The 22386-nt window shown below is 42.5% G+C and overlaps 1 protein-coding gene across 11 annotated transcripts in view; it reads left to right on the top strand.

Annotated features, from left to right (window-relative positions):
- Positions 1-22081, top strand: part of ATP2B2 (ATPase plasma membrane Ca2+ transporting 2) — a 696441-nt gene extending 674360 nt beyond the window's left edge. For 7 of the 11 annotated variants that reach the window (XM_043971621.1, XM_043971614.1, XM_043971655.1 and 4 more), the window contains 2 exons: positions 2048-2230; positions 16368-22081. In XM_043971621.1, coding sequence (XP_043827556.1) covers positions 2048-2230; positions 16368-16679 — 495 coding nt within the window. In that variant the 3' untranslated portion in view covers positions 16680-22081. Of the gene's footprint in view, positions 1-2047; positions 2231-6777; positions 6950-11934; positions 11990-16367 lie in introns of all 11 variants that reach the window. The other 4 variants (XM_043971672.1, XM_043971687.1, XM_043971693.1 and 1 more) reach the window with 3 other exon arrangements.
- Positions 22082-22386: the final 305 nt, after the last annotated feature.

Genomic DNA, 22386 nt, shown 5'->3' with positions numbered 1-22386 from the left:
TGCACACATGAGGATACTAAGGCCCACAGCAGACTTGACTGAAGTAAAACAGGTACCAGTGCAAACTCAGGATTAAAACCCAAGTCTTCCAATTCCAAATTCAGCTCCTAACACCATATTTCACTTTTAGGTAAATCCCTTCACCTCTTGGGGCCTTAATTTCTTCCTTTGATTGAGATAGGATGGATGATCACAAGGCCTCTTCCAATTCTGACATTCTCTAATTCTCAGTTACCCCAACCTCAGACCAAGTCTTTTCTGTCAGTTTCTTGATTCCCTTGTGCCCAAGTTCAGGGACTTGCTATGAATTGGCTTTGGATGCATTCTTTTTGCTGAGGACACATCTTGATACAGAAAACCTGCTACATGTGAGAAATTCTAGACACCTGAATTTGGGTCCTAAGGGATGCTCTTCTTGATACTGTTTTTTGGGGGGGTGGGGGTTACTCAGAGAGTAACCAATGGGACCTTTGATTCACTAGTATAGAGAATTCCTGGTGAGGAAATTTCAAATGCTAAAGCATATCGGTACCTGTTTTGCAACTTATTATCTTAGAGATGGGGCTAAGCCCTCCCCCACCAAGGTTAAGTGATTTGCCCAGGATCACATGCAATGATTGTGAGAGGTGAACCTCTGAGACCAGCTATCTGTGCCACCACTTTGTGTTGGGGGTAGTTACTTACAGGAATTATCTTTGAAGTTCCCATTTTCTTCCTTTATATAAAAAGGGTAGCTGAGGGGGCGGCTAGCTGGCACAGTGGATAAAGCACTGGCCCTGGATTCAGGAGTTCCTGAGTTCAAATCTGGCCTCAGACACTTGACACTTACTAGCTGTGTGACCTTAGGCAAGTCACTTAAGCCCCATTGCCCCGCAAAAAAAAAAAAAAAAAAAAAAAAAAAAAAAGGGTAGCTGAGGCTGTTCCAACCCAGTTGGTATAGACAACTGTGGCCCCCAGTATCCCAGAATGAGACTTGTGTTATTGAAGGGTTTCAATGAAGGTTGCCCACTTCCACACTCCACCCCATCATTGTTAAACTTAGCCCTCTATACAAAAGACAATCAGAGACACACTGTGTCTGTCAATAGAATTAGGAGATTAGGCCTTATAGTTAGCAGCTCCATACCTCCTCCTATCCAACATAGCATATCCTTCAGGGGAATACCCCATGCAATGTTTAACCCCACAAGCTGTAGAAATTAGTTAGTACCTCCTTCTGTTAGTACTGAGAGCCAATGATAGTTCTATCTCTAAATGGAAACCACTGTTAGCTTAGGGGCTCCTACCCTAGCTGAGCTGTGGAAGAAATCAACCCATTGCTTTTGAAACCTAAACAAGTCATGTAGAAACCTTGGATAAACTGAGCTGCATCTTTCTTGTTCTTCTGAAGAAGATGAGATTTTGCTTTGGGGAACCCTGGGTTTGCACCTTGCCATGGGGAATTAATTCTAAAGATTTGGGGCTCATAGGACTTGCTTGCCTAATTCCATCTTTAAATTGGAGGAGAGAACTGAGCAAAACATAATGAATCTTAGTCCTTTGAATTCAACTTTCACATAGATACCCCAGAGATTGTATGTGTGTATATGGGTTTATGTGTATGTGTGTATATGCATACAGGTACATATGAGTGTATATATGTATAGGTGTGCATGCATATACATATACACACACACATATACATACACACACCTATATATTTACTCTTGCCAACGAGTTAAAAGGACCATCAACCTCTATTTCCCTTTTCCACCTTCATGCCTTTGCCTGTTCTGTTATCCCTGCCTGAGAAGATGTCTTTTCTCTCCTCTGATTATTCAGATTTTCCTTGGCTTATGATTCTAAAGTTAAGTGTGGGTCATTTAAGAGGTGCTTAGATAATACTCATTGATTGAATAAGTGAATTGGTAGAGTGCTTGGCACATAGTAAGTGCTTAATAAATGTTTTTGACTGACTAAATGAGTAAATGAATGAATTGATTAGTGAATGAATGAATTCACAAATGAACAAATGGCCTCCGTTGATTTCCTGCATGTCTCTTTCCAGGTCATTGCAACCATCCCAACCAGCAGGCTCAAGTTCCTGAAGGAGGCAGGACGGCTCACTCAAAAAGAGGAGATCCCTGAGGAAGAACTCAATGAGGATGTGGAGGAGATTGATCATGCTGAGAGAGAACTCCGACGTGGACAGATCCTGTGGTTCCGTGGCCTGAATAGAATTCAAACTCAGGTATGTACAGTGTGGCCAACTAAGAGCCATCCTGGTCAGTGATGGCTGCTCCATCCTTACACCAGGGCACTGCCCATGAAAGTGTTTTGATGGAGTCAGGATGGTAGAAGTGAGGAAAAGGAATGGTCACCTTGTCCAGGGTCCTGATCATCAGTCCCCTCAATAGTATAGTGAAAAAAATCTCTTCCTTCCACTAGTAACAGTCCAGGGGCCCATGTCATCCTTCTGGGACTGTTAGAAGAGCAGTTATACACTGGCCATTCCTTCCCCTTCTACACCAATTGTGACTCATTTTCACAAGTCACTCAGCCCTAAGATCCTAGTGAGATGTTCCCAGTCCACCACCAGCTCTGAGGACATGACACACTCCAAAAAAAAGCCACTGTTTTTTAAAATTTTTATTTGTATTTTTCCCATTGGAGTGGCCTCCTCTAGTGACATTTTGTCACCTCGGTTAATTATCTTCACTTTATAAGCAATTAGAGTAGGCATCAATGGCGGGGGGGGGGGGAGGAGAATATTAATAATTGAAGGATATAATGAGCTCAGGGGAGGGGACTGGAGCTCCTCAGTGAGTCTGAGCAGGATTGAGGCAAGGCTAGGGAGTAGGAGTGGGAAAAAGGGGGAGTAACTGCTTCCATCCATGACTTCTTCAGCTGACCAGCAGTTCTCAGAGGTGAGTGTCAGATCCCAGACTGCAAAGCCCAGTCTGGGCTCTCTATTGGGTGGACTTGGCAGTGCTTGCTTGGAGTGGGTTGTTGGGCATATCCAACCTCTCCCCTTTTCCCCACAGAAACTTTTACTTTCATGGGAAAGAGCAAAGGACAATTAGAAGCCTCTAATCCAATCAGAGGATTCTCTAACCCAGTCCAGAGACTTTAATAGGCTTCTTTATCATTTCCAAAGTGTTTCCTTTTCATTTGACCTTCACAACAGTGGTTCAAGGGAAATGACAAGGCCTACACACGACATATATTCCCACCGCAGTGGGTGTGGACATGCATCCAGGAACTCACCCAAGTGCAAACCTCCTTTTTTCACACATGCACAAACACACATGCAGTGGGCAGCTTGGTGGCCCAGAAGATAGAATGATGTTCTTTGAGATCAGAAAATCTGAACTCAAATCTTTGCTCACTTACCAACTGTCAGGAAGACCAGAATTCAAATCTGGCCTCAGACAATAGCTGTGTGACCCTGGGCAAGTCACTGGATCCCATTTGCCTCAGTTTCTTCATGTATAAAGTGAGCTGGAGAAGGAAATGACAAATCATTATAGTATCTTTGTCAAAAAAAATACTCCAAATGGGGTCACAAAGTGTTGGACATGACTGAAGAATGACTGAACAACCTCTTTGACCCTGGCCAATGTATTCAATGTCTCTGAATCTCAGTGTCTCTATTTGTAAAATAAATAGGGCTATAAAGTCCCATCCAGCTCTAAATCTGAAGTCCAGATCCTAACTATACCTTTTTGTGCAAAAGTGTACTTCCAACTCACATACAGAAACATAGCAACATGGACTGGTAGCAATGCATGTGTTGTGTCCCTATGCAGTCATGTATGTATGTATGCACACACAGAAACACAATGTACCATACATGCACATATAAAAACATTAAGTGGTATATATGCACATGCTGAAAAGTCCTCCCATAAACCCACTTGTAGAGAGGTACCTATGTACACAATGCTGAAACACACAGATGTCTGTACATGTAGAAACTTTTGTTGTTCTTTTGGGGTCCTTTCAGTCATGTCCAACTCCTCGTGACCCCATTTGGGGTTTTCTTGGCAAAGATTTTGGAGTGGTTTGCCATTTCCTTCTACAGCTCATTTTACAGATGGGGAAATGGAGGCAAATAGGGTCAAATGACTTGCCCAGGGTCATACAGCTACGAATGGCTGTATTTGAACTCAGGAAGATGAGTCTTCCTGACTCTAGGCCTTATACTCCATCCACTGTGCCACCTGTCTGCCCCTGCAGTAACTTATATGTAGCATCTATGTGTGTAAAAACATGCTTGGGTTATACATACATATGCAGAAATTTACCTATAAACTCACATTAAGAAATGCTCATGCATATAATATAAAATACACCGACTCCCAAACATGCTTATATACAGAATCCTAAATAGCTAACCCATGCACATATCCACCAAGATATGACTACACACTCACATGTAAAAACACATCTGTGTATACTCCAGGAAAAACTCATGTATTGTAGGGTATATGCATATGTGGAAATCTATGTGTAGTACTCACACATATAGAAAAATACTTCTATGAATAATTTAGTTCAACAGATGATTGTTGAGATTCTGAATGTCTGGTTGCTTATCCATGGAACAGCTTTAGGGACCTCCAATGGGAATACTACACACTTTGTCGACACAAGTAGGCAGTGTCGTGTACTAGAAGCAGTTTTAAATTTCGAGGCAGAAAGACATGATCCTTGCTCTGACTTACTAGCTCAGTGGCCACAGGCAAGTGGCCTAACTGAGCTTGATTCTACTCCTCTACAAAATGAAGACAATAATATATGCACTGCATACCTCAGAGGTGTGTGAGGAAAATGCTTTGTAAACCTTAAAAAGTTCTAGAAATGTGAACCATCATTCCTGTGGCATGTGTCCATATGGAGAAATGCTACCATCTACCATACATAGGGCATGGGTTTAGTACTGGGTATATGGACCGTTTCACATGTTTCTTTTCTTATAATTGATCTGAAGTCAGAACTGAGGCACGGCCAAGCTTTCTCACCCTCGCCACCAGACTATGGTACTCTTTGCCTCCTCAGGAGTCAGTGGTTGTTTCCAACTAATTCCACTCTTGCTCCCTACAAGGGAGGGAAGGAATCACGTGCAGGGCCCCAAAGAGCACTAAGGACAGTGGGGATTCGGAACCCTGTAGACTATACAAAGGGGAGAAATGGTGAAACCAGTGAGGCAGTGATAAGACTTAGTGTATGAAGTCCTGCTTCTCCAGTTCTATGCCCCAGGCTTGATTCTGTATATATGTCTTAGGGCAGAACACTTGTTAATGAATCTGGCCTGTTCTCTCTGGGGAGGATGGACAGTCTGAATGTCACTGTCCAGGTGCTAGGAAAAATGGAGGATGATCAGTAAAATAAGTGGTTCTGATTCTTTGCCTGATACCCCAGCTGCTTCTGGGAGGCCTGGGCTGTTTAGCATTCTCAGTAATCTCCCTCAGTCCTTTTGTTTTGTTTTGTTTTGTTTTGTTTTGTTTTTTTGTGAGGCAATTGGGGTTAAGTGACTTGCCCAGGGTCACACAGCCAGTAAGTGTAAAGTGTCTGAGGCTGGATTTGAACTCAGATCCTCCTGAATCCAGGGCCAGTGCTCTATTCACTGTGCCACCTAGCTGCTCCTTCCCTCAGTCCTTTTGAAAGTTGCAGGGGCAGTGTGGAATGAATAGTGGAAAGAATCCTGGCCTTGAGACTTAAAAGGCTTGGGTTTGAGGCCCAACTCTCTCTTTCTAGCTGCACGAACCTGGGCAATTTGATCGACCTCTCTGAACCTCGGGCTTGTCATCTATAAAATGAGGAGAGCACTACCTCCCAGGGTTGTTGTGAGGCTCAATTGAAATAACATATGCCAAGTATTTTGCCACTTGTAAAGTGCGATTTAAGTGTCGGTTATTATTGTAATGATTAGAAACCCAGTAGCATCTGTTCAGCTGAGCTGTGAATGAGCCCACCTTGTATGGAGGAAAGGGCCTAACTTGTCTGACAGGCTTACCACCATGAGCATTTGAGGGCAATTCCAGTAGATAGTAAGTTTATTAGAGAAGACTACCAGAGTCCACAATATGGTAAACCATTTAAATAGCTAAAGTTCCATTCACCCAAACCACAAATCTATGAAATGGCCTGGACGTGTCTCTGTTTGAAGTTGGAGTGGGGGAGTCTCATTTCCTAAATGGAGATGAAGCAGTGAAAGATACTGATTGGGATACTAGCAGGGGGCCCAGGGTAGAGTCTATCCCTATAATCTGTTCAACTCACACTATGAGGAAGCATTCTTAGAGTTTCCAACCTTCTCCAAGGCCCTCTCATCTAGGACCCCCTCCTTTGTCCCACAGCCTGGAGGAGGAAGGATTCATCTTGATCCTCCTTGGGAGCCAGGGATGGGAAGGAAATTTTTGTTCTCTAGGAGACAACCCCTCTCCACACCTTTGCCTCATTAGGAGAGAGAACTGCAGTTCATGGGTGAAACCAACTGAAGCAGCCTTCCTGGCTGGGGGACACCAATGTCTAGAGCCTCCAAAAGGGGTTGGGCTAGGCAGAAATTCCTTAAGACATTTTAGTTTGTGTTTATTTGTTTATTTTATTTTTTTAAATTTAAGTGATATTATTATTATTATTGTTGCTGTTGCTGGTGTTATTGTTGCTATTATTATTGATTATTATTATTATTATTATTAATTATTGCTCTTATTTTGGTTGTCATGCCTGTCACTTGTGTAGCTGTTGTGTCCACCCTTTTCGCAACTTGTCTCGTTCTCTCCTCCGTTGCAGATTGAAGTAGTCAATACTTTCAAGAGTGGCGCTTCCTTTCAGGGGGCTCTCAGGAGACAGTCCTCCGTCACAAGCCAGAGCCAGGATGTAACCAATCTTTCTAGCCCTAGCCACGTATCGTTATCCAATGTTCTTTCCTCTCCTACCAGCACACCTCCTGCTGCAGCTGGGCGTGAGTGTGAATTCTTAATGCCTCCAATTGCCAGAGATGCCAACTCTCTCAGTGGGCAAGCGGGTGGGTTGGTGGGTGGGCAGGGTTCCTTAGATGGTTGGGAAGCTCAGTCCAGAGACAGCATTCAGTCAGGTGGTCGTAGACCATAAGAAGGATTTCAGTCAGTCAATAAGATGCAGTTGATGGACAGAACTTATAGCCAGGGGATCGTAACCAGCTACAAGGGATGTAGTTGGTCATGGGGGCCATCCAGTCCTGGACCCAAGCACTATTTCTTACTGTCCTATCCCTGGGGATGAAGTGGAATTCACTCTGCCAGTAAGAGAAATAGAACATATTTCTGAAATTCCAATTCCCAATCCCTTCCTTGAATTGGCTTTGGGCAGAGATTGGTTTCCCTCAAGTCACTGAGCTGTGGTTCGGGCCAGGTCCCAGAAGCTTGTTGGTCTCTAACTAGAAGGTCCCTATGGCCCAACTGAATGCCTTATCTTCAATTTGAAGATAGGGTCAAAGATCTGGTCAGTCAGTGATGATCCTCAAAATCCTCATTAAGTATCACTAAGAAGGAAAAGAAAAAGGAAGAGAAGGAAAAGAAACACCCTCATTGTGCTTCTTTTCCTTCTAAGGGTGCAATGTTCTTGCAGGGAAATAGATTCTAATATGTTGTTTAAGATTCACACAGACAACGTCAGAGAGTCAAGCTTGGTGAACTGGTGGTCTAGCTTTGGTAGTGGGATTGACTTGGTTTACCTTGGTGCCTACAACCTCTGGTCCTCATCTCTACTGCCCATAAAAAATGTGAGGTCAATAGAGTCCTCTGTAAATTATTGCCAATCTTCTACCCTTATTGTCAGAATTAGAATCCAGAACCTGGACACTTTATCCTCCCAGATGGTACTGGTCTCATAGTATGAGGCCCTTTGTTCAATGAAGACAGTGCTACTTCAGAGAGGAACCCATCTGAGTTTGAAAGAACCTTAAAGATATAGCATTCTGGCCAACTCTACCTCTTTACACAGGAGGCCCCAGAGAAAGGGTTGCTGGAGGTGTCAGGGTATTTAAAAATATTTTTCAAGCATCAGAAATATGTCCATTCCCAAAGACTTTTAAGAATATCAGGACATTTGAAGGCCAAAACCACTGAGGTAGTCTTAAGAACATAAGAAATCTTCCTCTTCCCTGCACCTAGGTCTATCCTATGGCCCCTTCCATCCCAAGATTTGATCTCTGACAGGGGTACCCAGGGATATGATCATCATCCCTGGTATCAACTTCTTGATTTCAATAATGTCTCCTATGATACTAATATTGTAATTATTATTTATATTGATGATAACAATATCACTCCCCTTGAATGAGCACTTTTACCATTTCTACTTTGATCAGACTTTGTGAGCCCCTCATGGACAATCTCCAGGTTATAGAAGTCCACATTCCAGCTTCCTGTAATAACCCTTCATGGATGAGTCATCTATAAATTTATTCAATATTTCTTTAAACTTTGTACATATTCTGTCTTCTAGTACTTTTCTGTCTACTTGATCTAGACATCTTCTGAATTAAGTGAAATGGGTCCTTATTTCCATATCCAACGATGATACTGATTTTGATCCCATCCCCATCTCCATCAGTATTGGCTTTAAAAGCCTGTTTTTTTTAAAAGCACAGCCTCCTATGGCAACTGTTTCATCATCTCATCCAATTTTTTGACTTTTCTTGGATATTGACATGCTCTGTTCAAACTTTCTTGAGATAAATGCACCTACAATCCCAGGTGGTCTGTACCATGGTACACAATAAGGGCATGGATGTCATCCTCCTTATTCTTCCCATTCCCTTTCCTGATGACTTGGTTGGGTTTTGGGGCCATAGGAATATAAATGCCTCAACGTATTCTGAAAATAGTGTACCATAATTTCCAACTCTCTGCCAATCTGTAGCCACTAGCTCTTGATGCACTGTCCTGTAAGTGAAGCTTGAAATATTTTTTCCTACTTTCAATCTGTCTGACATGCCTTGTTAGCTGTACAACCTCAAACATTCCTCTGGGTGGCACAGTGAATAGAGGACTCAGTATAGAATCAGAAGACCTGAGTTCAAATCCTACCTCAGGTACTTAGTGGCTGTGATACTGGGTAAACCTCTTACCTTTCCTGGGCCTCAGTTTCCTCATCTGTAAAATGAGGGGGTTGGGTTTGATGTCCACCAAGGTCCCTTCCAGCTATTAACCTACCAGTCATACCAATAGTGAGGCAAGACCCATCTTTTTCACCTACAGGATATCCAGGCTGGTTTGGAGCTTTTCTTGTAATCCCTATAGGGTGAGAGGATCCACTATCCCAACCTCCTTCTTGGTGGGCTCTGACACACTGAGATGAGTCACACATAGAATGCAGGCCTCAGGCCTTAGGCCTCAAAGGTCCCTTCCAGCTCAAAGCCTATGATCCTATGGCTCCTTAATAATCTATGAAAAATCTTCCTTCAGGTTGTTCCCATCATCTTGCCGTCTTCTCCCTAAAAGAGACGACCACTGTCCAACATTAACCCGAGTATTTCACTGTGCAGGCTTCCTCCCTCCTCCAAAACCATTTATGTATATTAAACATGACCAGACCCATGGAAACTCTACTGCTTATGATTCTCCAGCTCAAGAAATGTCCTAGCCTTTCTTCCCATGAAAAACTTATCTCCCTGATTCCAGAATGAGTCCTGGTTTTGGTTGGAACTTTATTCAAGGATTATAAGTACAGTGATTTCCCTTTTGTTAATCTGTATTATTCCCTTCAAACAACTCTAATCAATTAGAAAGAGTCATTGCCCTTTACAAGAGACCCCCTTTTGTTTTTCTGACAAATGAGTTTTATTTGCTTGAATGTTCAGGGGTCTTACCCTTTATTAGAGAACCCTACCATCCTGATTGGTATGAAAATGAGGCTCACTGGTCTATAGTTTCCCAGGGGTCCTTCTTTGATCCTTCTTATGAATGTAGATTGAATTGGTAATCTGATAGTCATTCAGCCCAGGTACTATTTCATAGGACCAGAATGTTTTAGATTTAGAACTGAAAGGAACCTTTGAGATCCTCTAGTCTGACCATTTCATTTTATAGATGAAGAAACTGAGACCCAGAAGAGGAAGTGACTTGCCAAGGTCACACAAGTAGTAAGTGATAAAGCATGGTTTCAATGCAGTTCTGACTCAAAATCCAGTCTTCTGTATGCTAGTTGTTCCAACAAGTCGCACAAGTCACCAATATTTCTACACTTTTCTTCTTGAATTCAATAATATCTGCTACTTCACTTAGATGAGCATTTTTTTGCTTTCTCTACTCTGATCATGGCCTGTGAATTCCTCAAGGACAACTTTTAAATCAAAAACTTTAAGTATGTCCCCTCATCCCTAGGGAAGGTGTGAGGCAAATGGACCGAAAGTTTAGGAAGAGAAAGAACAACTCTGCTTTGACTGGTGTTTTCCTGAGAGGTGATGCTATCCCTTCCTGAAAGGTGATGCTGTCACACATCCAGATCCTAGATTAGTGACCAAGGATAAGAGCAGGAAGAAGGGGGACAGCACCTTCCAACTTCTGAGCTGAGTCTTTCCAAATGTGGCCTCATTAATATAAATTTTCACATCAGACAAGGTTTATACCCAAACATATTTGCATTACAGAGCCAAATAGTTGAAACTTATCTGTGCCCTTGCTCCCTTCTCTTACCTTGGATAATTGAAAGTTGATGATATTCACGAAAGCTTTGTTATCTATGTTCAGATTCATGGGATGTTTGTTCCCAAATGCCTAGGAGGTCCTGGTACTGTACTTTCCTGATGTCATAATTCACTACTTCCCCAGAAACTACTGTTGAGGGAGGGGGTGCCTGGCAGAGTGGTCTAGTAGATAGTCACACTCTGAGTTAGGGAACTCCAAATTCAAATGTTTCCACAGACATTACCAGTTGTGTGATCTAGACAAGTCACTGAAACTCTTTGGGCCTCCATGCCCTCATTTATAAAATGAGGAAGTTGGTTTCTAAGCTGGTCCTTTCTAGCTCAAAATCTCCTCTCCTCTCCATTGATGACCTCAATGATAAAAGCAAGATTCACATTTGTCATCTGCAGGACCATTTGGCCAGGCAGGAGCCTTTATTGTAAGCCTTGAAGGGTGAGTCATCCCCATCTTAATCACTTTCCTGGTGGATCCTGATGCAAGGCAGTTCGATAAGCTGTACATGGGTGTGGTTTTTGCCCCCTTCCAACTCCCCATTTGGGATAGAGGGCCACGTATAGAAGCCCACACTTATGCAGGCTGGTTCTGCCCTCCTAGGTAGAAAAAGATGCAGAAAACACACCAGGATCGTTCAATCTCTTCCAGACCCCCATCTCCTTGAAAGGAGAATTTTCCTGATGGGAAGGCAGAATAGAATTGTGAACTTCCTTCTTTCATTCAAGATGATTAATGCCCCTCTTCCCCCCCCCCAAAAAAAAAAGAAAGAAAAAGAAAGAAGAAAACACCTCATGTTTGTTTATTCATTTTAAATGCTAAAATTAGCCTCTTTTATATCTTAAGATAAGCCTTCTCTATATCACCAACCATGGCTGTAGCGTGCTTTAAAAAAAAAAATCCTATCACTTTATAGCTGTCTAATCATATTCTTTCTGATTGTCCCGTGGAATACCCCAAGTTAGAAACTAGCACAAGGAAACTCTGCTACACAGCACTCAGTTACCTTCCTGAAAGCCCCAACCCACCAAATAGATAAGAATCCCACGTACTTCCTTCTCCCCAGTAAGATTCCTGATACAGAGTGTAGTTAGGGCAAAGAGTTGGCATCTCTTGGGAAAAAATAAAATACAATAAAAATTGGACCTCTTGTTTGCGTTTTGGTACTAATCACTTATGGATCTTTCGCTAGCGTGAAAAATGACTTGCTTTTGCAGTGCCCTCCTCCTCTCTACTGTCTGAATATTCAATGTGTTTGTTTCCCTAGAGGGCTAGAGAACCCTGGACTGAGAGTTCAGCAAGAGAGAGTGAAATTAAAAGAGGTTGTGAGTCTTTAACTTGAGCCTGACATGAATGTGAACCAATCCCAAGACACTTGGCTTCCTTGAAGCCGGGTAAACATTCGAGTATAATCTCAAACGCTCCCTGTTGAGCCTGGAAGAGGCCTGATGTATTTCACTGCAGACGAAAGGGTTTGAGTCTCACCTTAATTTCTCCGGATGAGCAAAGGAAAATTAGAAAGCCCTGAAATTTCTCTTCTGTTTTCACCTGCCCCCTAGCCCCACAACCCATGCAATATCCATATATTTTAAATTTAAATCTGACTTTCAGCATGTGGGAGGGAGATGGAAAGGTTTTTTCCCCTTTTTTCCTCCCATATTTTTTTTTCATTACAGCCTTGGAGAAGACAGAAGTGGAGACTTGAGCCAGCGTGGCAGGATGCTCCTAAAGTCTTGTCCCCATAGTCTTGTCCAGAGCAGTTCATTCTTTCTGTTGTCTCCATCCCTGTGGAAGGAGGGACCTGCATCTCATTGTGTGTGTTCCCCATCCCCTTCCCATCTGCCAGCCAGCTTTGTCAGTTGCAGACCAGGCCAAACTTTCCATAGTTCATAGGGAGCCCACAGGGATGGGAGCTCTGGCCCTTAACCTCACAATTACCTAGCAAAGGGTTAGAGTCAGAAAATGCCATGTCTACTCAATTCCTTTAGTAGAACAGGCAGGTTACAAGAGGATTTTTTTCTTCAAGTTAGTTGTATAGCATCTAGTTATCCTGAAGTCAGATTCCTGGGTACTCTCCAAGCTCTGAATCGTAACTACAAATCTAAAAGGCAGAAGCCCTAACCAAGTCCTGACATGAAAACTAACCCCTTCAAAAACTTTTCATCCTTACTCAGCACACAATTCTAGTCAAGAAAAACCCAAATGGGATCATGGAGAGTCATACACAAATGACTGAAAAATGACAACTCAATTCTGACACATTTCATTATCTGTTTTTCCTTTTTACATCAGATTAGCAAAACTAAAAGGGGGTCCACAATGAGACATGATAGCTAATAGTAAAAGAGATCAAATATTGAAAAAGCAGACACAGAAGTAGACTACATATTATTGTAGGATAGAATAATCTATATGGCCTAATGACTGGGGTATTGAGGAAAGATTAAAATAGTGCTTAAGAAGTTGGGGATGCAAAAGTTATCAAAAGCAGTTTGAAGCAAAGTTTTAGAAGTTAAAAATTTAACCTTCTAGTTAGCTAGAAAATTTACTTGTATAGAAGAGCTCAGAGTCCTTTGGTGGCCAATAAATAAGTCTTTATTATATTTTAATTAGAACCACTTAATCTCCACCTGAAAGTATCATCTCGTCTATTCCCATGCCTCCATCCAGGGCTCCCATTGAAACAATTCAACACTTTTGCCCCTTTTTTTTTGGTGGCTGTGTGGGGGACCCTTATCTTTCTACACTGCCATCAAGTCTAAAAAACAACATGAGTAAGAGATCCCAAAGACTTGGCACCAATAACCCTATCTCCCCTGCATGAACTCTTCAATCACTTTGTGATCTTGGGTGGGCTGTTTTTGACCTTGATTTGATGGTGGGGAAAAAAGGCTTTTTTAAAGCCTCCATCATATCAAGACACAAAGCAGTCTTAGTGAAACAGATAATGACAGCATTTCCCCAAAAGGGAGTGCTACCTTTCCTCCCCACTCCACCAAAACAACCACTCCTAGGACTATCATCATTAGGAATCATCCAGTCTAGCCCTCTAATTGTACAGAAAAAGAAAGTGAGACCCAGAGAAAATGGAAGGAACTTGCCCAAAGTTATAATGGAGTGCCTGACCAGTAACAAGTGTCTAATGGGTACTTGTTGAATGATTTATTGATGGATTGATTTGATTTGATTTGATCTTCACAGTGCTATAGAAAGGACACTGACCTTAGAGTCAGAAATTCTGGGTTCAAGTTAAAATTACACTGCTGATAAACCTTTGGATCATGAGTAGGTCTCATTTCTCTGAGACTGAGTTTTCTTCTCGCAACTAGGTAACATAGCAAGAGTCAGGAGAACCTGAGTTAGAATCCTGCCTCTGACACTTTTCTAGCTGTGAGACCCTTGACAATCACTTAACTTCTCAGCCTCAGTTTCCCCATTGGTAAAATGAGGAAATAACCATTTCTCAGAGCTGTTATAAGGATCAAATGAGACAATGTAGGCAAAATACTTTGCATATCTTAAAGAACTATATAAATGCTATTATGATTTATTATTATTAAATGGAGATAACATTTGCATCATCCCATAAAATTCTTGTAAGGAAAGTGCTTCATAAGCTATAATGTGCTTCTATAAATGTGAGTTCATACAGGGAATAATTTGGGATTGATGGCTCAATGATAATAATAAAAGCTTGTATTTATATAGTACCTACTATGTTCTAGGCACTGTGCTAAGTACTTTACAAATATTATCTCACTTTGATCCTTACTACAACCCTGGGAAGTGGGTGCTATTATTATCCCCATTTTATAGTTAAGGTAAATAGAGATTAAGTGGCTTGCTGAGGGTCACACAACTATTAGGTGTCTGAGACTGATTTCCCTGCTTAGAGACTAGATTTGCTATGGGTAGATCTGTGTGCTGTGTGCTCTTTCTAGAAAGAACTCTGGAGATCTTGACAAGAGAGGAACATTAGTATGTATACACACACATACACACATATAATATGGAAAGATAATTTAGATATGGTCCACTCCTGTTATTCTCCTTGATATAAGATGCACAGAAACAATATTCATTCTTTAAGATTCAGTTCCCTGGCTTATTATCCCTAAAAGCCATCATAACATGGTGGAAAGATAGACTCAGGAAAGAGACTTGGATTCCAGTCCCAGCTCCGTCATTAACAAGCTGTGTGATTTTAGGCAAATCATTAGCAGAAGGGCTTGGCCTAATTGGTTTCCATTGTCCCTTCCCTGCTCTAATAGTCTGATTGTTTTGGTTCACACCCAGTCCCGGAATCAAGGAATTAAGGTTGTCCCCTCTAGCCAAATTACAAGGGAAGGAAAGTTCATCCTAGGTACCTCCACCACCCCCTTTGATCCATTCATACCTATGACTTAACTTGGCCCTGAACTGTCCATTTCATGACCAAAAAAGAGTTGATGCTACTTCCCCAAAGACCTGATTTTTATTAACCCGAGAGAAACTGACCTGTTGGAAGAGTCTGACTCACAGATAACTTGAGCACTTACCTTAACGAAACAAAGAAATACAGTGATGATGTAAACAATAGATCAAATTAAAATTTAAAAAAATTAACTTGATGAGCAGAGTTCAGATTTGAGACACCCAAATTGAAAGAATGTGCCTCAGTCCTATGCAATCCCCAGAATGATATCTTGGGGCTGGGTAAAGGAGGATTTGGCCCAAAAAAAAAAAAAAAAGGAAGCAAATAAATGATTACAAAGCAAGTTGAAATGAAAGGCCAGAATGTTGAGTCTATACTCGAGTGTTTACCTCCCAAATGCATGAAGGCAAAGACCAAGTTGGAAACAGACCAATCTCTGTTCACATTGTCTAGGCTTCCAAGCGTAGCATTGGTGTGGCAGTTCTGTGTGTCTGTGTGATAACCAACCTCCCTTCTGCTGTGGCATGATTCTTCCCCTGAACGTTGTCTGCTTGGCACCCCCATGCTTCTGGCTGCCTCTGGTTTTCTTCTTGGAAAACTCTTTACGTCTGGTTTGGGTTTGGGGTTTTTTGTTTGTTTGTTCATTTGTTCTTAGTTTGGCTCTTGTGTGTTGTCTCTCATCTTGGCCCATCTGACTGTCTCAATATTTTGTTCTTTTCTGTGTGTGGAGTGTGATGTGTTCTATGTCGTAGAGTTTCTTTTAAAACAATGTTTGGTTTGTTTATTTATTTATTTATTTACTTTTAAAAAAAAGGTTTGGTTTATTTTCTTAAGCCTACCCTATTTTACTCACATCTGAACCTGCCCCCTCCCAGCCCCATGCATGGTTTCGACCTGTGCATTGAAATTAACACAGCTTGGTCTTTTACTACTAGGTATGGGCACCCACCTGAGTGGACTTATGCTTTCTTTAACTCCTGCTTCCCATCAGCTCTTTGATGGTTTGCGACTCGAACTATTCTGATGTTGCAGTTACATATGTTTGCACACATGTGCACACACACACAACCCCCAAGTGAATGCACAAAACTCGAGCCCATTCCTTCCACCGCATCCCATTGATGCACCTAACATTCAGCGACTGGATTCCAGCCATCTGCTGTGCCCTAACCCCTTCTGCTCTGCTCCTTCAAAGGCCCCCCTCAGCCTGTTAAACCATTTCCCCTACCCTAAGCTGTCTTGGGAGTTTGGTGCTTCTGACCCATTTTCCAATGTTTCCCTTCCAGATCCGCGTCGTGAAGGCATTCCGTAGCTCTCTCTATGAAGGTTTAGAAAAACCTGAATCTAGAACCTCCATCCATAACTTCATGACTCATCCTGAATTTAGGATAGAAGACTCGCAGCCCCACATCCCCCTCATTGATGACACCGACCTGGAAGAAGATGCCGCTCTCAAGCAAAATTCGAGCCCGCCATCGTCATTGAACAAGAACAACAGTGCAATCGATAGCGGGATCAATCTGACCACTGACACGAGCAAATCAGCTACCTCTTCGAGCCCAGGGAGTCCTATACACAGCCTGGAGACATCGCTTTAGCGGGAAACATTCACATCTCAAACAAAACAAAACAAAACAAAACAAAACAAAATATACAAAACAAAAAAATACATAAAAAGCAAACAAATAATAATAATTTAAAAAAAACCCATCGCCACCACCAACTCAGAACGAACCAACCCAGAAAACTCAACCATGAAACAGCACCAAGAAAACAAAAATAGACAAAATGGGAGAGAAATATATCTCCACCCAATAGAACCTCTCTCTGGCTGAGAAGCTGTTTGAGCTCTTTGTCCCTTTGAGGCAAGTGACGGGATCCCTGATGTGGGTTCTTGGGAGTGAGCAATTGCCTGGCGTGCCCTTTCTTGCTCCCGCCCAAACACAGACCAAACCCACCCACCACCTTCCTGCATGGACGTACTGTACACTTCCGGTTCTTCTCTTGTTTATTATTATTTTTTTTTCCTTAGGCAGGAACTGAAAAAAAAAAGACTCCTTTCTGAGGCTTATTTATCCAATTCACTGGTCTGTGAGTTTTTTGAACTGCTTGTGTGGCATGGTCTCAGTTGTAGAGATTAATTTAAATAACTTTTTGAAGTTGCAGAAGCTTAACTTGCACAGTAAGGTTATACCAATGGGACAGAAGAACTTCATAGACACTAATGAGATTATATCCATTTCTTTGTATCTATATCAACGTATACCTTATCGAGAATGTATACGTCCATATAGATAGGTAGATATATATGTATATCTATATACATGGATATATAAAGTTTTTTTGCTGGCATGTTGCCTTGTTTTTGCTTAAATTGCTCTATTTTAACTTATTTATGTCTTAAAAGAAGAATGTAATTTGTTTACAAACCTGTAGATAAACGTCCTTCACTATTTGTAGGGTTAAGAACACTTCCTGCTGAGAGGGTATAAGGACTACTCAGCTCATCAGATACTCCTCTCAGATTGCATCCTCGATGTTTTATGACAGCTCGGCTCTAATTTTTTTGCCTGCTCTTTTTTTTTTTTTTTTTGGTTCAGTAATGTAGCTCCTGCTGGTGAATGACAAAAAGAAGCCAAAATATAACATATTGGATGTAGGAATGTTGCTCCATAGACATGGGGTCATGGGACTGGAAGCTTGACTCTGTTGGGGGAAAAACAACAACAACAACACCATGTGCAACAATCAGGTTTATTTTTTTGTACAAAATAAATAATAAATAAATAACTAAATTGCTCAGCACGGTTTCAGTATGCCCCTCACTGGCCAGAGGCCACCTCAGTAGCCATTATATTAGGATGGCTTCTGAGGAATATTTTTTTTGAATACCCTCCTTTTTATGAAACTCCCTTGAGTTTATTGAGAGCATTTAAAAATAAGTTATATTTGGCTTTATATGGAGATCAAGGTAGTGTTGAAATATTGTGAAACTCTATTGCGTTGATTTTTTTTTCCAGTTAGTCACTTAGAAATTGATTTTCTTATCATTCGCAGCTTATGAGCTGTTGGCATTTTGAATGAGAATCACTACAGCTTGCTGCTTTTCTTTCTTTCTCTCTCTTTTTTTTTTAATTTTGGAAGAAAGCTATCCGTTCCCCACCACCCTGCACTATTCAGATTTGAATGAACTTTATGATATGTATATTGAAAAATGTGCTCTGTGTGATTTTTAAACAAAGCTTGTCTTCCTGTAATCACAACATATACTGTAGCCATTTAACAGTGTGTCCTGCCTTCCTAAAAGGGAAGCCTTTCTGAAAGCCTACAGTATCACAGGTGAGAAGAGTTTTTTGTAGTTCTTTCCTTTTTTCCCCAGGATGGTTATCAGCACTAATAATCAGCTTACTCGGAGCTTCTTGAATTGCTACGCCAGCCACTTGAATGCTAAGCACTTTGTGGGCCACGGCTCTTTTTCATAAAGAACTTTTGTATTTAATACAGAGTTTGCTTTGAGACTTTTCAGCGCACAGTCTTTTTTCCATAAACTTGTACAGTGCAAAAGACATTTTCAATACATAACATGGTCGGTGATGTCAGATGTGTCGGGGAAAAGCAAAGCACTTTCCGACTCACCTGCGAAATTAATTTGTCCTGCAGGCCCCACCCACCCCACCATCTGTCAGGCCCCACCTCTGAGCCTAGAACTTGGCAAACAGATGAAATCTTCTCTGCATCCTGGCCAAGAAAGGAGCATTCTCTTGTGCAGATGGCCAAGAATAGGTAGAGCCTTTCCCTGCTGGGGTGGCTAATCTCCAAACACTGCTGGCGGAACAATAATGTATCCCATCCACAGTCAGCTCCCCAGTCTGGTCTAAACCTTCCCGTACAAGGGGCCGGTGCATAGGACAGCAGGGCCAACAAACCCTCTCCTTTTGAAGTGAGAACAGGGCTCCCATGTCAATTGTAAAACAGACTGGCAATGAGAACATTGCTGAATGTTTCAGAATGGCAATTTAGTCAGGGTTCCATTTCCACATCGCAAATGTGGACTATAATGGTAGTTTTCATGTATTGGATTTGGAGTGGAAGGGGGAGATGTTCTCCGTTCTACTTATGAGGAAGGGCACAGCTGTGAAATGGGTCTGTTCTGGAACATGATTTAGTTTCTCTGTCTTAACTGCAGTAAGTTATTTTCCTTTTCTAAAGCTTTCTCAACCACTTCCTCTTTCCTTCAGTGACACTCACATTCACTGGGGAAGAGCATTAAACCAGTAGGGAACCATTTTGCAGACTTGGATCAGCCTTTCACATGTGGCACTATTTTCTCCACTCCAGTGGCCTCCTGTAAATTGAGATGCCTATACTACACTGGGCTTCTCTCCAAGAGGAATCAGAAATCTGGGTGGGATTGAGGGACTGGTAGAGGGGCAGGCCCTGAGAAGAGGAGGGGCGAGAGTCCATGAGAAAGTTTGTCAAATAATATCCAATTTCGTAAATACCTAAAGTTCAGTCTCGCATCCTGGTCTCCTTTCCCACTTGGCCTTCTCTTGTTGGGAACAATGGCTCCAAACAAATGGCTCATGGAGATCATGATTGGTTGGTTGAAGCTCACCACAGTCCATATACCACCTGCATCCTGCCCTCTGTCCCTGGTCGCATGGAGTTTGTGCTCAACAATAAACACTACCCTGGTACATTTGGCCATCCATCCCATTAGGGGGTAATAATTTATGTCTATTCATCTGTTTTTATGAATTTTTTTATCTAGACAACAATTGTAAATAAAGAACTCACCGTCTCTGTTCATTTACTACTATGCAATGGCTATGTTTTCTCTTACTCTGGTTCATCAGACTCCTACAGTGTGGTCCTGGAATGTTTGTGGTTTCAAAAAAACAAAACCAACAAAAGTAAGCTCTGTGATGTACATGCTTTACTAGTTTGGAACAGAATGATCCAACTGGACTCTAGCTTCTTCCCTTTCCCTTCCCCTCCCCACACTACTTAACTTTCCACACAGGTGCCCTAGGTCAAAATAGCAATCAGCAAACTGGTAAAATCAACTCCCACAGCAGCATGAACAGCCATGGTCTAAGCTTGGCATTTTCTTTTCTGTATTGCGCCATTCCCCCCATCCCCATATACATTATACTCTGCTCCCCACAGAACATAGATCACAGACCCCAAGCTGTTATCCTGTACGAGGGTCACATGGATACCTGAGAGATGTGGCTGGTGCTAACTGGGGGAAGCCCACGGGATTCATGGCTCCAAGCCTCATCCACCCTTCTTCCCAAAAGAGCTACCTTGAGGCGGCCATATTTCAGTCACCATGCAGCAAGAAGGGAGTGACATAGACCCTAGTGACATTGTCTCCCCATCTATATTCATGTAGTCTTCTCCAGCACAGCACTGAGCTCTGTGGCCGAATGATCCAGGCTCCTGGGTGACGGGATGTCAGGAAGCTGAGAAATACATGAAGGCTAAGGAATAGAGAAGAGTGATTTTGTTTGACTATTGGTAGCACCCTTGCTATGCTCCCAACAGAACTGGCCTCAACCTTTCCCTATGGGCTGGGGAAGTTAAGTTGGTACAGCTGATGGGAGATTGCTCCACTGTGGATGAGGAAGGGCTCTCCTGCCTCTTGAATGGAAGCTCTGATGTCCCCTTGGAGCAACCCTCCCTTCCCCTTTATCTACCCCCCCCTCCCTCACCTGAGAGATATGGGTGCCTGAGTATGCCTCCCTATCCCCAACCTCCGGGTGCTGCATTTTAACAGTGCACATCCCAGGGAGGGTTGGGAACTTCTCCCTAAGGAAGGCTATAGTTTGGCTAACACCCTGTGACCCTGGATCCACTTTCCTGTAATAGGTGAGCAAGAAATGAGACCGAGAGATGGTGGTATGAGAGTGAAAAACCAATTGAATCCTGCAGCCAATGACCTTGCCATCTGTTTCTCCCTGAGGTTAATGGGAAGAAACCTTGGCTCATGCAGGAAATGTCTGCTTGGCAAAAAGCTTCATCCTGGCAGCCCCTATCAACCTTCCTTCTCCCCCAAATAACAATAAACATAATAAGGATTTAGGCCTTCTGTGTGTGTGTGTGTGTGTGTGTGTGTGTGTGTGTGTGTGTGTGTGTGTGTGTGTGTGCGCGCGTGCGCGAGTGCTTACCCTTTGTGCACATTTGCATACCCCTTTCAGATATTCCCAGATTATTTTGAGAGGTCTAAAAGCTGCTAACTTCCTGACCAGGCCCATCAGCCTCCCCAAACCCCAGAGGGTCTGCAGTCTGGCATGTTTTCAGGCCTACCGTATTCTTCCTGCCCCCACCATATCCTTGCCAAGGGCCTGTCTAAGGAACTGACTTGGCTTCATTAAGGACCAGAGGACATTGGTAGGCCATGGACCCTTCCACCATCCAGAAACCAAGCTGCTCTCATTTTTATTTCCAAACACCAACTCACAAAGCCAAGAGTCACAGTCACTTAAGCCCATCTTCCAACTCTTCCTGGGTCCAGGCCTCTCAGTATAAGGGGACACTCGGGGCCCCTTCCTGGCTCCTTGAGGGACAGTGACTGATCCCCAAGCTAGGGCCAGGCTGACGCGAGCGCCTGAGAATTTAATGTCTGTTGTCTACCCCAATGCCATGGAAATATCGTCTTCGCTACAGTTTCTGTAGTTTTGTAATTAAGTGGCTCTCTCTCTTTGACCTTTTGCTGGTCGCCACACTTTCATAAATATTGTATGTATATTTTTTATAATCAATAGTGTAAAGTTCTCTATACAGATTCCAATGATCACAGACCAGTTTCAAAGAGCTGTTGATGCTTCGTGGGAAACTTTGGAAAACATTTGGTTTTGGAAAAAAAAATGTGCTTACACTGTAATATCTTTTATTTTTCTGTATCTTCCTGCCTTGCTCTTTGTAATAGTGTGTTCGTCCGCCTTTTCAACTCTATCCGAAGCAATAATAATAAATGCACAAGTGGAAACGCAGACAGAGACAAATGTGCCCTAATCCTCCTCTTCAGACCCATTTTGGTAGGACAGAAAATGGGGCCCTGGCTACAAGGCCTCCTTGGTGTCCCGCTGCCCCTGCTCCACCCCAGGCTATGGGAATACCTTTTCCTTTCCCCTTGGTCCTGCCTTGAGCACACCCCACTTTGGTGGCCTACCCCTTCATTGGCAGTGCCAGGGTCCCTAATGGGGGGTGGTTACCTACAGATTGTGAGAGGAAGCCAACAATCAGATTTCTCATCCCAAAAGAGCTCCCCCATCCTTGTAATAGTACCTGATATCACTC

Source organism: Dromiciops gliroides, chromosome 1 (genome assembly GCF_019393635.1).
Source record: "Dromiciops gliroides isolate mDroGli1 chromosome 1, mDroGli1.pri, whole genome shotgun sequence".
NCBI classification, from domain to species: Eukaryota; Metazoa; Chordata; class Mammalia; order Microbiotheria; family Microbiotheriidae; genus Dromiciops; species Dromiciops gliroides.
Note: the sequence above shows the minus strand (reverse complement) of the source record. Positions and strands in the feature narration are given on the sequence as shown.